This window comes from Amphibalanus amphitrite, unplaced genomic scaffold (genome assembly GCF_019059575.1).
Source record: "Amphibalanus amphitrite isolate SeventyFive unplaced genomic scaffold, NRLGWU_Aamphi_draft 000111F_arrow, whole genome shotgun sequence".
In the NCBI taxonomy this organism is placed as follows: domain Eukaryota; kingdom Metazoa; phylum Arthropoda; class Thecostraca; order Balanomorpha; family Balanidae; genus Amphibalanus; species Amphibalanus amphitrite.
The window spans coordinates 920,548-933,525 of NW_024881606.1; the positions used below are offsets into that span (position 1 = coordinate 920,548).

The following is a 12,978-nucleotide window of genomic DNA, read 5'->3' on the forward strand; positions in this document are numbered from 1 at the left end:
ACCACCATTCAGCCGACCACCTCTCGGTGATGAGTCCGCGCCACGGGACCGACCGCCCCGTGAGGTCCACCGTCTTCCGTCGTTCCCGGAGTCTTGGAAATGACCCACCGCCGATCGCATTAACTCGTCGACCGCCTCGGGACGATTCAGACGGAGGCGATGGGCCGCGCGACGGGATCGCTCATCGAAAGTGACGTAATTACTGATGCTCTGTATCCGTCGCCGCAGGCAGAAGACGATCCGAGATCCGCCGCTGATTCACAATCGAATAAATCCAAAGTCGTTCTACTGAGGTCATCAGGAACATTCTGCATTGCGGAATCTGCAGCACCAGAATTGGCTCCAAATATCGTCTGACTTTCCATTTTTACGCTGCCACCCTTCACCTATAGCGCAGAATCAATACGTCCGGATCTATTTCTGTGCCATCTCAATGTAGGGTAAATGAAATGTGAATGTCGGATCACGAAGTACACGCTTCACACATATGTACATTACCTGTATGGCGTAAGTGCGTACCAAACTCAGTGGTGCGTGCTGCTGCTACAAAGAGCGGCGGAAGTGACGGGAAAGGACACACTCTGCAGAAAACCGGTATCTGGACACGGCGAATACCATAGAGGCCGTTCGAGGACCATTATGAGGCTATTAGAGACAATAACGGTGAAAGGTCGGCGAGTCACTCGCCCGGTCTGTGACAGACGCGTCACGACACGGTCCCGGCACGACGTGACGCTCGTCACGTGCGCACGGCGCGCTACACTGGAGACGGGTGTGAAACGGTACCGGAATCTCATGAGAATACGCGTCATGGATTCGAGAAACTGCCGCCCGAAATGGTGGGAATGAGCGGTTAGGCAACGCATCAGGAACAGGAAGGCAATTAAATCAGAGTGCCAAGCAGAAAAGTACATAGTACAGGCGTAGTATTGAGAGGAGGGATCGCCTAGAGCTGGTATAATTTAACGTTTCTCCTGAACCACATTGTTATAGATAGATCGACCAAAGCACCACGTTAAAAAGTCGGCGCCAAAAAGACTGCAATTTTGACGTAAGCGAAAGCTGAAAAATGAAAAATATTCGAACCTGAAAAATGAGTGGTGTTTTATTTGAAGATCACATTTACATATAAAAGCATTGCCCGACAGCGGGATCAGGCCTCGATTTCGGTTTCCTCTCATATGCCGTCGCCACCTCTTTTCCTCTCTCTCTTTCTCCGCCACTCCCACATCCCACACTGACCCAGATCGGAGTGACGCCGACTGTCCATTTAGCGCAGAGCGAGTCCAATTGGACCGGCGGCGGCGCGGGCTCTCTGGCGCGGACCGCCCGCCGCGCCGGCCTCAGATCTGGTCCGCTATCCCCGCTCCTGTACCGCCGAGTGGCCGCGCCAGCCGCTGTTTACACCAATGTGGAGCGATCGTCGCATGTGACAACGGAGGCGGAGATCGGCAGGTGACAAGGCGCGAACCAATAGCCGCTTTGTGCTGTCGACAGGCCGGTGGTTTACCGAGCAGGACAGATGGGCGATGGCGAATCTGGAATCGACTTGTAGTGAAATGTTTGAAATCAGAGTTCACTAAATAGAGCGTTTAACAAAAGATAGAGGCATCGTAAGCAGGCTGCCATACAATACCGTCAGCTAGTTCATGGATGTGAAATAGGCCGCATGCCTATCCAAGTATCCAGCATACCTTGTCTTAGGATGCTGTTGTTAAGTGCTGATAATCACGGCACATTTTTAAATCGTCATTTAAAGGTAGACTGCCACCTTTTTTCCACAAAACGGTTTTCACTAGAGCTGAGCCACCTTTGTCCCAGACTGAAGTCGGTTTTCCGAAATTCGAACCCGTTTGCGAGAAATCGGAGACCAAAGTTCAGTTTGATGCCATTTTTTTAGTCCAAGAAAACCGACATCTCTACTGTTTATCGATAACTTTGAAACATGAATTTTCTTATCTTTTGGTAAATATATGCCAAAACTTTGATTGTTTCGAGATCAGAGAAGAATTTTGGAGTGTCAAAATAAAAGTTAAACTTATATATTCAGTAGTTCATTTTTTCCAAAAAAGTGTGGGAAATGGGGTTTAACATGGGCCAGACCCATTCCAAATGAGCCATGATTTTTTTAATGTTTTACGAACTTAAACGCAAAATACATTAAACATGGCCAATTTCTCATGAAATCATATATTAGTAAATCATAAAATACCTTACTTTTTCAAATAAAATGTAATAATCTTATGACCTTGAAGTCTAGTGATGTGTAAACATTGTCGCTAGACATTAACCGATTGATAATTGTATGAAAATCGACAATTTTTTTTCGCGATTCACGTGATGAGTTACTTTGTCAGGTGAATTCTAAAATTTTGTTTTGTCCAGGGAATAAATCATAGGCCGATCTGAGAAAACTTTTTGAAGGTGGCAGTCTTCCTTTAACTTCTGTCCGCCAATATGAGCAATATCCAGAGACGCTTCTGGCAGACCATGTTCATGAAGCTTCGCAGCGGACGCAGTTAACTATAGACTAAACATTGCCTGGCATCGTTCAGACGGTCAGGGGCGTGCACACTGCATACCTACATGCATGGTAGTTTCAGTCACTGATGGTGTGGGAAACTCAGGGGTCATGTGAGCGGACACAGGGCAGGCGCGTCAGGAAAGGAGGCCGCAGGACCAGGACACCCAGCACGTCAGAAAGACAAGTTAATTCAGAGCGTAAAGGCAAGCGGACACATCCGGTGGTTAAAGTTTATGATTGATGATGAGGGAGGGACCAGGCTAAACACACATTAAGGTCGGCTCAGCCATGGGAATTATACGCGCTTATTAAAACCCATCAAATTCATAAGCACTAAAATGCAGGCCAAAGTGTTTATCAAGAGCTTAAGAAATAAAAAGTGCACGTCCACAGCAAATGCTGCTAAGGGAAGAACGATTTGAACGATACTCTCATGAACTATGATGGAAAGTCAGCATAGAAAGAGAGAGAGAGAGAGAGAGGGAGAGAGAGAGAGAGAGAGAGAGAGAGAGAGAGAGGGGGGGATGAGCCAAGTAAAAGGAGCAGTGCAAAACATCAACTGCATGCATTAGAGCTTTCGCTCGAATCGAACAAGCGCAGCAAGTCCGGCTTGGCACATTCGCTGGTCACAGATGATTGGTATTCTGCCATTCAGGATACGTTCGACACGCTTCACCGACGATGCAGAACGTTTTGGGTTCCCTGCACCATCACTGTTTATTCTCAACACCTGCTCACTAAAGCCAGACACCTCCAGAGCAGATGAAATCGGTGTTTTTGAAGACCCAGTGAAGTAGGCGACACTTGGCCCCAATCGTCTCTCATCGGCAGGTGACGTCCCCATTATCAGACAGAATTCCTCGTGTAGCTGAATGGAGCGAATACAAAGGACTGAATCAAATAAGTCATACCATGTCTCAAGTGTTGTTCAGAACAAACTAAATCAAATATGTCATGCCTTGTCGAGTGCTCTTCAGAACAATGCACACGCGGACGAAGAAGCAGGCGCACAAACAGGCGTCAATTTCGCCTTTTTATGGCATATCTCCCATCTAGCCTAGGACCTTTGGTTTGGCTTAACAGACCCACGGCCGCAATGAACGAACAACATTCCTCTCAGCACAGTCTTATCCAGTTACAGGTAATCGCGAGTGAACTTTACATCGGCCAGGTTTCACTTTTGATTCGATTCGATTCGCGTCAGCTCAAAACTCCAGCCCCACCGGGCTCGATTCGATTCGGTGTGCTTTTGTTCAAGGCAGCCTTCAATCTCCATCTGATCTACTCGCGGCAGACACAGTCCGTCGTCCAACGCAGCTGGCTCCGTCCAACCTGCTGTTCGGTACGTCCAAACATACACCTCACACCGCCCCAGGCGCGCCATACTAGGTCACACCGAGACAAAGTGGCCGTCATTACAGGAAGTCATTAACTATAATCGAATTATTATCGATTACAGAGGTCAGAGACCATCCGGTGAAAATTAAGTGTGTTTTACGCGGTCACCGCATCCGGCACGCGGTGCGAATCGGAAGATCGGCACAGACTCCAGCACCGGAGAGATTTAATGACGAGCTCAGCAGTCGCAGATCCATCATCCCCAAAGATCAATGATCAAATGAGATCAAGGCCTGTAAGGTAGCCCAGCGGGCCGATGGAAAGATGACATATTGTCCGTATGCGCGCATCTCCTGAGGCAGCCGTGCTGAACAAATAGGATTGGTGTATAAATAGATGTTCTACAACCAATCGGTCTTCGATACCTTGAAAATTGATCAGAAATCATAACAAGCATTTATTCTAAGCAAACATCCAAACAAGCTACAAATAAGTGCAACATAAACCTGCTGAGAGGAATGGTTGACTATACTGATAATCAAATGAATGTCGAGCTTCAACGATAACAGCGTACCTTTTCTATTCGATAGGCATCTACTGCGGTATCTAAAAAAAGTCCCAGCCATCACAACCACGTCAGGTGTGTCAGACTATTAGGGTTGGCTTGCATGTTACAACAGATGTTCGGAGCGCGTGAGTCATCCGCAAACGATAACGGAGCCCACGTCTTGCAAGGTATCACTGCGGCGACAAGGAAAGTTCGATCAGATGAGTTATTGATGAACGTCCGATAGAAATCGAGACGATACGTCAGACGAATTTAAGAGACGATATCAATCATTGCAAGTCGGACGTACATTGGCCAATCCCTGCTATAGATAGAATAAATCAACCGGAGATTGACATGAGAAATGAGAGCGTGGCTACAATAATCAAGGCGCATATTGGATGGTGTGCAATGTCTATTGTTAGAATAGCTCATTTGATGTCAGTGCATGTAATAGCCATTTGATTCGTCCTCTACTTTCTCTATTTACCTTCACCCTTCGCATATGGGTCACATGGCGCGCTTGGTACGATCATTCAATGTCAGCTTCTCCATTGTCCGGTCGAGACAGTCCAGTCACACCAAGAGGCTGAGTAGGGGCGCAAGGCCGAGGCTGCGCGCCAGGCACATGAGGCTGAGGTCGACCAGCGCCAAACACAGACACAAACGCACACGAACACACCACAAATCGCAAACGTCGTACCGCTCTCCCACGCCGGCGGGGTCACTCGCCAAACGCGCTGACCGAAATGAAGACATCAACCTCTATCGTCGGCATCGGCAATTACGGCCAACAGCAGCAGCATTAACGGAAGATTTGTAGAACCAACAGCGGCGCCTGATGGTCCGAGGTGGGAGTGTGACCACCGGCCTTCCAGAGGTCAGGTCGTTTGTATGCGGTAGCTCGGTGCGGCTCCCAGTTTCGGTCATTCATTACAGCTAACTATTACGGTTGTTCTGAGGCCAGCATCATTACCCGGCTCCGATGGCGGCCGTCGGAGCCGTTCTCACGCACGTGCCGTGGCGCCGCTGACCGGTCCGCTACACGACAGGTCGTCACAATCGACGGGCCGTCGCTCAATCAGGCGGCACCGGTCGGCCGGAACGTCAGAGGACGCGGCGGGTACGGTGGGCTGCCGAGCTGGAGACGGCTGGTGTCCAGACACCAGCACAGCGGTAAACTCAGCGACCAGCGTGGACCGATTGCAGATTATTGCGATCTGGCAGTGGTTGCCAAGGCGCCGTGGATCAGCAACGGTGACAGGTGAACATCAGAGACGATTAGCAACCAGTCACAATCCGCGTCTGCCTGCTCTGACTTGGCTAGCCCAAAAGACCGACAGCCGGCGCCAGCTTGATTGTCATGGCTTCAGTTTGAACACAAATTCAATGACTCGTTGCATAAGCTTCTTCGATCATCACACCTTCCTAACTGCCACATTGTCCACAGTCCACACCATCTATGCCTTGTGCGCCTTCTGCTTCTCGCACACACTCACACGCCTTCCAGACCTTTCACACCTTCTCGCCTTGCAGCCCGTCTCGGCTGTTGCGTTCCGATTATCCCCGGTCCGCGGCGACAGGTGGCAGACGGCATAGACGAACGAACAGCGGCAGCCCGCGCTACGGTCGAGCTGGGGCCGCGCAGCAAAAGAGCGGACCGCACCGGAACTGTGCTCCGGCCAGGCGGAGGCACAATTCAGTCAAACAAGAGACAGGCTGGAGGTCAGGCAGGGGAGATGTTAAGTGGTGGAGTCATGAAAAGTGACGAAGCATCGCAGAAGCAGCATTCAGCCAAGACAGACATACTCACGCTGGTCTCTGTCCAGGGCTACCTGATTTAGCTGGAGCTCTCCCGCGCCCCACGCAAACTTACGCGGGTCCACGCTTAGCGACGCCGGTCGTGCAAGACCATAAATCTAGTGAGTGGTTTCCTCTGCGTGCGGTCGTGAGTGCAGAGCGATTACCGACTGAACATTGTGCGCAGCTCTCATCACCATTTTTCTCCTGCGTGTATAAATCAGTCGATTTATCAACGGAGCGACCAGCGCGGACATAGCCGGATGACGTAGGATTGAATGATTTGTGGGACGAGCTCCTCCGGCCCATCAGTCAACTTCAGTTGCTGCATTCGCTCGACCACGCCTGGCCCGCCACTGAAGCCAGTTGGCGGCAGTTGTTCCGAGCGGAACGGTCAACGACGCAAAGTCATTCCAGTTCAATTCGGTGACGTCGCATTGCGTCCAGTGCCCTCGCAGGCTTCGAGTGGCGATTGAGTTCAGTAACCCCCGGCAGAGTTTCGCGGATGAATGGTTCTCGTTTCGCTTCGTTTCTGTCCACGGCGACGTCCAAAACATTCGCGTCACGTGCCGAGTACAAAGGGTACCGACACACGCACAATGGTCTACGAGCCTGAAAATGTCGTGTAGCAGTGACGTCACACAATACCTCACGCAGATGTATGGGATGGGCAACGGTGAACGGACACGAGAAGTGGCTCCTGCACAGAAACAGGTTATTAGCAGACACGTGTACGCTGGTGAAAGAAAAGGAAGACAAGAACTGATCTATTTCAAAAGCAAAGGTCACTTAATCTATTTCATACGTAATGTAGGTAAGCGTTTACCGAACATATAACCACTGGCCATTACTTTTAGCCACGAAGCAAAACAACATCTAAGTAACATCTCTGGTACGCCCAGTGAGGTTTGGTCTCCTTCGCGCTGCTTCCAGGACCACCAAGACGCGTCATCATTCGATGGACGTCATCCCTGCCGTCATCCGGCAGTCGACATCCGTCATTTCACGCAGGACGGCGCTGTGCCGGTGCTTTGTGGCCGGCGCGCGCCATGTCGATGCGCGACGGCTCCCGGCGCGCCTGCGCCAAATACGGCGCAATTAGCGCGGCGGTAGCGGCGCGGCGCGGCGCGGAGTGGCGCGGCGCGGCGTGGGAGCGGCGCGGTCAGGAGGACCGGGTCGTCGGCCGACGGCGCCGGCCGTCACACGGGGTCAGCGCTGACCGCCGCCTGGTCGCCGGGTCATCCTCGGGTCACCACGGGTCGCGCAGGTCGCGTGGGTCGCCCCAGGTGCCGTGAACGAGGTCGGTCGTCGCACTGCGTGGCACGGAAGCCGACAGCGAGTAACGGGCGGTCGGCCGGCGGCACAGCGCAGAAATCGCCGCGAAACGGCACCGAAACAGCCGAGCTGGGCCATCCGGCTCCGGCTCCGGCTGCTGCGGCTCCAGCTGCCGCGGAACCTCCGGCTATCCTCCGCTGCCGCCGCCGGAAAGAGGTCAGACTTGATGTCGGCAGGAACTGGCTTTGCACTAAAACGGGGATATTTTACTGGTGCTTGCATGCAAAAATTGAAGCCATGTTCTAAAAACATAAGAAGGAGCTTCAATGAACATATTCGTGCATCCGGGAAGCTTTGAGCTCTCGATGAACCGATTGATTACTTTTCTACGTTATCGTGACTTGGGCCTTGTTGAATGGCGCAACAACAAATTATGTGCAGAGGAAAACCCAGCAAGGACAGGGGACAATCATATTTTTCGCAACAGCGGTGGTTTCAAAAAGGGTTGTATGACGCGACAGGAAACAAAAATACCATGACAAAGGTGTGCGGTGATTCATAAAAAAAAACTTACAAACAGCAACGACACCCGTGGGTAATCAGAAAACCTTTCATGACTGTTTCACCTAGAAAAGCACGCTACAGATTTGCAATCAGTTAGTCTTTCTAGAATGAGATAGGCTTCAGACTTCAGACCGGCCCACCGGAGCCACACGCGGGGAGAAGGCACTGATCGCGCGGGTTCGAGGGCAGCAGACGGTTCAGAGCTCTTCGGAAGTGAAGTTCACGGAAACTACCTTGCCGGCGGGCGTGCTGGTCTATGAGAAACGCTTCCGACAGGTTCTCACCGATGACGCTCGCTCCATTTGCTGTCGATTGGCTGTCTCATCGCACTGCGCCCGCCGCCGAAGGCAGTCTCAACGCACGCACACGAGAATAACACCGCCCGGTGCTAGCGCCCAGCGCGCCGACGCCAGTGTTGCAGTTTCCGCGTCCGGCCTCATCGTGTGACGTTCGATGAGGTGAGCGCCGGGCGGCGGGTGGCCCGAGGACATCAAGGGCGCCGCGTGACGGGCCATTGTGCGGCAGTTCAGCGGCACACGCCCGCCACCAGTGGACCATTATCGATTCAGGGCCGATTTCCGGTGTGACGTGGCCGCCCGCCCCGCAGTCCGGCTGATACTGGTCCCGGCCGCGTGCAGTGCTGTAGCCGCCGCACGTGCCGCACCCGCACGATGTGTTGAGTGCGCCTTAGCGAGAGCATTCTAAGTGGACTGGAGATCACGAACTGAGTGCAGTGCGTCAGTTCGGGAGACTATTTTTGTGTTAGTAGAGGTGGAACCATTCGTGGAAACTCACTCTTCCGACGCACTCACAACAATAAAGATAGGCGTGACAAGGGAACATTAGAGGACAGATAACAACCGCTTGTTTTGAAACTCAAGCTATGCACCAAACTAGCACTATTGTTCGCAGAAAGGACGTAAAACATTCCATCAGGCAGCACCCGGCGCGCAATTTCAGACCAATTTCGGCCTTATTTCAAACTCAGTAGTGCTTAGGAACGGCCGGCCTCGTTTTGCGGCTGTGTCGTCCTCCTGAGGGGTCATTAGAGTCGGCCGCGGCCTCTGACCCTGTGTCGAGTGTGTGAACTGAGTCGGTTCCCAGCATCGAGCCGCGCCATCAGGGTGCCGCTGCCACCCACCTCCGCCGCCGCACAGGGGGTGTTTTCGCGCACCGGAGGCGCTTCCTGGCCGTGTCGTGTTGTCATGGCAACGGCGTCAAGGTCGCGACGCATCAGCGGCCAAATTGCCGCGGGCTACGGAGGGAAGGCGTCCAATTAGGGGAGTGACTGGGCACTAGCCGTCACAACCCGCGGCTGGATCATTTGCCGGCACCCGCAGGGTGTCTGCCGTCGGCGATCCTGGCGCGAAATATGCGCCACTCATCGTGCCGCCGGCCCCACCCTGGTCAGTGCCGAGCCGACGGCCCATCAGAAGTCGACGGCCTTGAGACGAGCGATATTGAATCTATAGAGCGAAGTCCTTTATCTCTGGGGCTGGCCATGAACGCTTTGATCCGATGGACGCTGGCGGCTCCATTTTTCAGTACACCCTGACGTTTATGTCTCGTCAGTAGCCGGGGGCGGCGGAGGAGGCGGGACGCTCCGTCCCCTGGTCACGCACCTGCCCGCTGGCGGCACCCGCTTTGATGAGCCTGGGACTGACCAGCGGGCCCTGACCTTCACAGGTGACTAGCCTCCCTCCCCTCGGCCGCCCGGCCCGCCCCTGCCTCCCCTCCCGGTCCTCATCCTGTCATTTAGCCCGGCCCACAAAAAAAGACGTTCACCGCCAGCGTGAGACAGGGGACTGGGGAGCGGCGGCGACGGGTGTTTGCCTAGGGACACGCACCCTTCCCTCTCCCTTTCGGTAGGGGTCGAGGTAATATTGAGGGTGATAACTGGTAGGCGAGGCTATTATCGCCCAAAGGACGGCACTAAGCAGTTAGCCCGGCTCGAGAACTGAGCTTCTCACGTTAGCGAGGAGACTAGGCGTTTCCGGCTGAACAGGGTTAATTTCGTCGCAACAAATTCGCTCGCAAACACTCGCAGATAGCATCTGTCCCAGGGAACTGTCCGCCCCGACTGTAGAGCGTCTCGAGAGATACAACGGTGACAACATCAGCCAAGAGAAACGAGCTATCTTCGCCGAGGGACCGCCAGCAAAAACTGACCAACTTAGAAGGGGACCTCGCTGGAAGACAGATTGCACAAGATTTCCCTCGGATAGCACACACACACACCGTCCCTTCGGTCACCGTGATGAAACCCGTAATAGCCTGGTGAAAACGGTCTCAAAGGCGGTGGAAAGTGACCGCCTCGTTTAGAGAGGAGTCCGGCCAGTTGTTGGTTAATGAAAGGCCCTGTCGTCTTGGGCCGCCGCATTCGTTTGACAGGGGCGGGACCGAAGGTGAGGCCTCGAGCGTTGTCGTCCATTCCCGACCCCAGCCGCTCAGGCTCTCTAGACGAGGTCATACCATTCCCCTTCATGGCCTCTGGCTCCAATAATTAACGCTATTCAGTTCCTTTGCGTCATATCTTCTACTTATATCTGTCGGGATCCTTCACAAGCATGGAGGGTTGAAAACTTCACCTGTATGACTGGATAATAACAATCTACAGCGATATCTAGTCAAATAAAGGTGCAATAGCATATCACCTTGCAGGCATCGAGAGAGCTTGTAGTATTCTCACTCTCACATCCTCGCCTTATTCATCCATTGGACCGAGGGTTGCCGATCATTCCGTGGGGAAGCTGAGGACCACACGTCATGGAACTGCCAGCCGTTTCCATCTGAACAGGCCCATTACATTATCATTTAGACAGCGCGGTGGCCGAACAGGCGGCAAACTGACCGGACCACGCCCGTGATCGAACCACCGCTGCCCTGCACGGTGCCACAGTGCAGTGGCGGACGGGGAAAGGGAGGGACAACTAGCTTCTGCAGCGGCATGATCACCTGTAGAAATTTATTGCTAGCAACAATGCAAATGGAGTCGATAGTTCGTTCCCCGTAAAAATCCACTACCAAGTGACAAACCTGCAGAATTAACTTGAGCAATGATCGTCTTCCCAGCGGCTGCAGGTTCCACCTTTTCCACTCCCAATCAATCCCCAGCCTCAGGCGTGTTCATCCAATCACCGTTCACATGCCGCACTCTGTTTCTTGTGACTATCCCGGGCGGGACCGTGAGCCATCGAAGGCACCCATATTTCCAATCACAGTCCGACCACAGGCCTAGCTGGCACGAACCGCCATCGGGGTGCAGGAGTTTGGTCAGCAGCGCGCTTTACTGTTGGCAATGATGGGGACATTTTTGCGCCGGGGGTAGGGATTTGATGTGATACAACCGACGTGACCACAAAGTTGATCGGGGAGAGAGCTTGGTCGGGAAGTAAGTTAAAGAAAAGAGTCAAGAATGGTCGTTTAACTTACTGACTGGACACTACAGCAGAGAACTGCCCGACAAAATGACATCAAACACTTGTCCTTGGAAATATTGAACAATGAACACTAGTAATAATTTTGTCATTCATGAAGGAATGCCGTAAATATCAAATAATTTTCCTGGGAAAACTCAACTGCATTCAGCTGTACCATTGCACCTGCACACGACCATATTCGAAAATATGCGCAACAATAAACAGGTTTGACAACGTTTATAAGTTTAGGTAAAATTGCAGTTCTACAACGATTGCAACAATCAAATAGCATAACGAACGAGGTCATGCAAACGACACAGTGTGTAAGTACGAGTATAGCAACCAACCAAGCTGAAACCAAGTATGCAGCCCCGTCACAGCAGTCGCCAGTCTCCCTTACCTTTTGTTCGTTGGCAGCAATCTTGCGGTATACCTCTGAAAAGGAGCAAAAAATGCATGTCAGAAAATTCATCAGCTTGTTTCTTCGAGTTTTCGGTTCCAAACGCTCAAACATCACATAAATCACTCTTCTTATCACAAATTTAAACTGCGAACTGTTGGTAGGACAAAGAAGGACAATATATTTTTGTAGGTATGTAATGCATTCCATTACCTATAAGGTCTTCCCTGATTATTGCAGTGTTAATCAGGGTGATGCTGAAATAAACAATGTGAAATTTATGCTGTAACTCACAACCATGAAGTACTGAGCGGATAAAGCCACAGAACAATAGGAGGAATATCCCATTCAGAGCACGACAAAAAAACAGCGAACTCTTTCAGCCCTGACATATTCCACTTATAAACAGTTGCACGCAATACACAATCTGGCCCCATGTATACACGCCCAACATACTACACAATACACATGTAACAAAGTAATCACATCACTTCACGGACAGTAGCACAACCGCTAGCTGAAATAAACTCTCGTTTCCGCACTCAATCTCTGCACTCTGCACACTCAGTCACCATTGTCATCTGGCGTGTAAAAACGACTGTTTTTCGCCGGCAGACAAAGCATCCCCCTAATGACACTCCATTTAAACCACACACCCCGTCACACTTGACGGACACAGAGAGTGCAACATCAATGGGAAGCTCTAAACAACTCTACGTGCAATCGGTATAAAAAGTAACGACATAACAGACATCCATCCATCCCATTCCCCTCGTCCCGTCAGTGGCCCAAACACGCCAGTGTGGATATGTCGACAATTAAAACAATTTCTGAACTTATCTCAAAAGAAAGCTGTCGTCAGCATCTCACATCCGCATGATGAAAACGTAACGGTACAATATATGTCCCACAGTCATCTGTTTGCAGGCAAAATATTTTTTAGAAGGAAAGCATTCTACTCTTGGAAAACCCATGACTAACGTCAGCATCCTAGAGACAGTGCGACTCGTCCAAAGCACCTGCCACTGACAGTGTCACAGTAACATACTCGGGCGTGATATGCTCATCAGGACAGCGCTCTCGGGCAGGGTGAGGGACCCCGGAATTATTC

At 51.7% G+C, this 12,978-nt stretch overlaps 1 protein-coding gene across 4 annotated transcripts in view; it reads right to left on the reverse strand.

Annotated features, from left to right (window-relative positions):
- Positions 1-12,978, reverse strand: part of LOC122381004 (protein spire-like) — a 99,972-nt gene that overhangs the window by 72,776 nt on the left and 14,218 nt on the right. For all 4 annotated transcript variants that reach the window (XM_043364667.1, XM_043364664.1, XM_043364663.1 and 1 more), the window contains exon 2: positions 11,868-11,902. In XM_043364667.1, the coding sequence (XP_043220602.1) occupies positions 11,868-11,902 (35 nt within the window). The remainder of the gene's footprint in view (positions 1-11,867; positions 11,903-12,978) is intronic.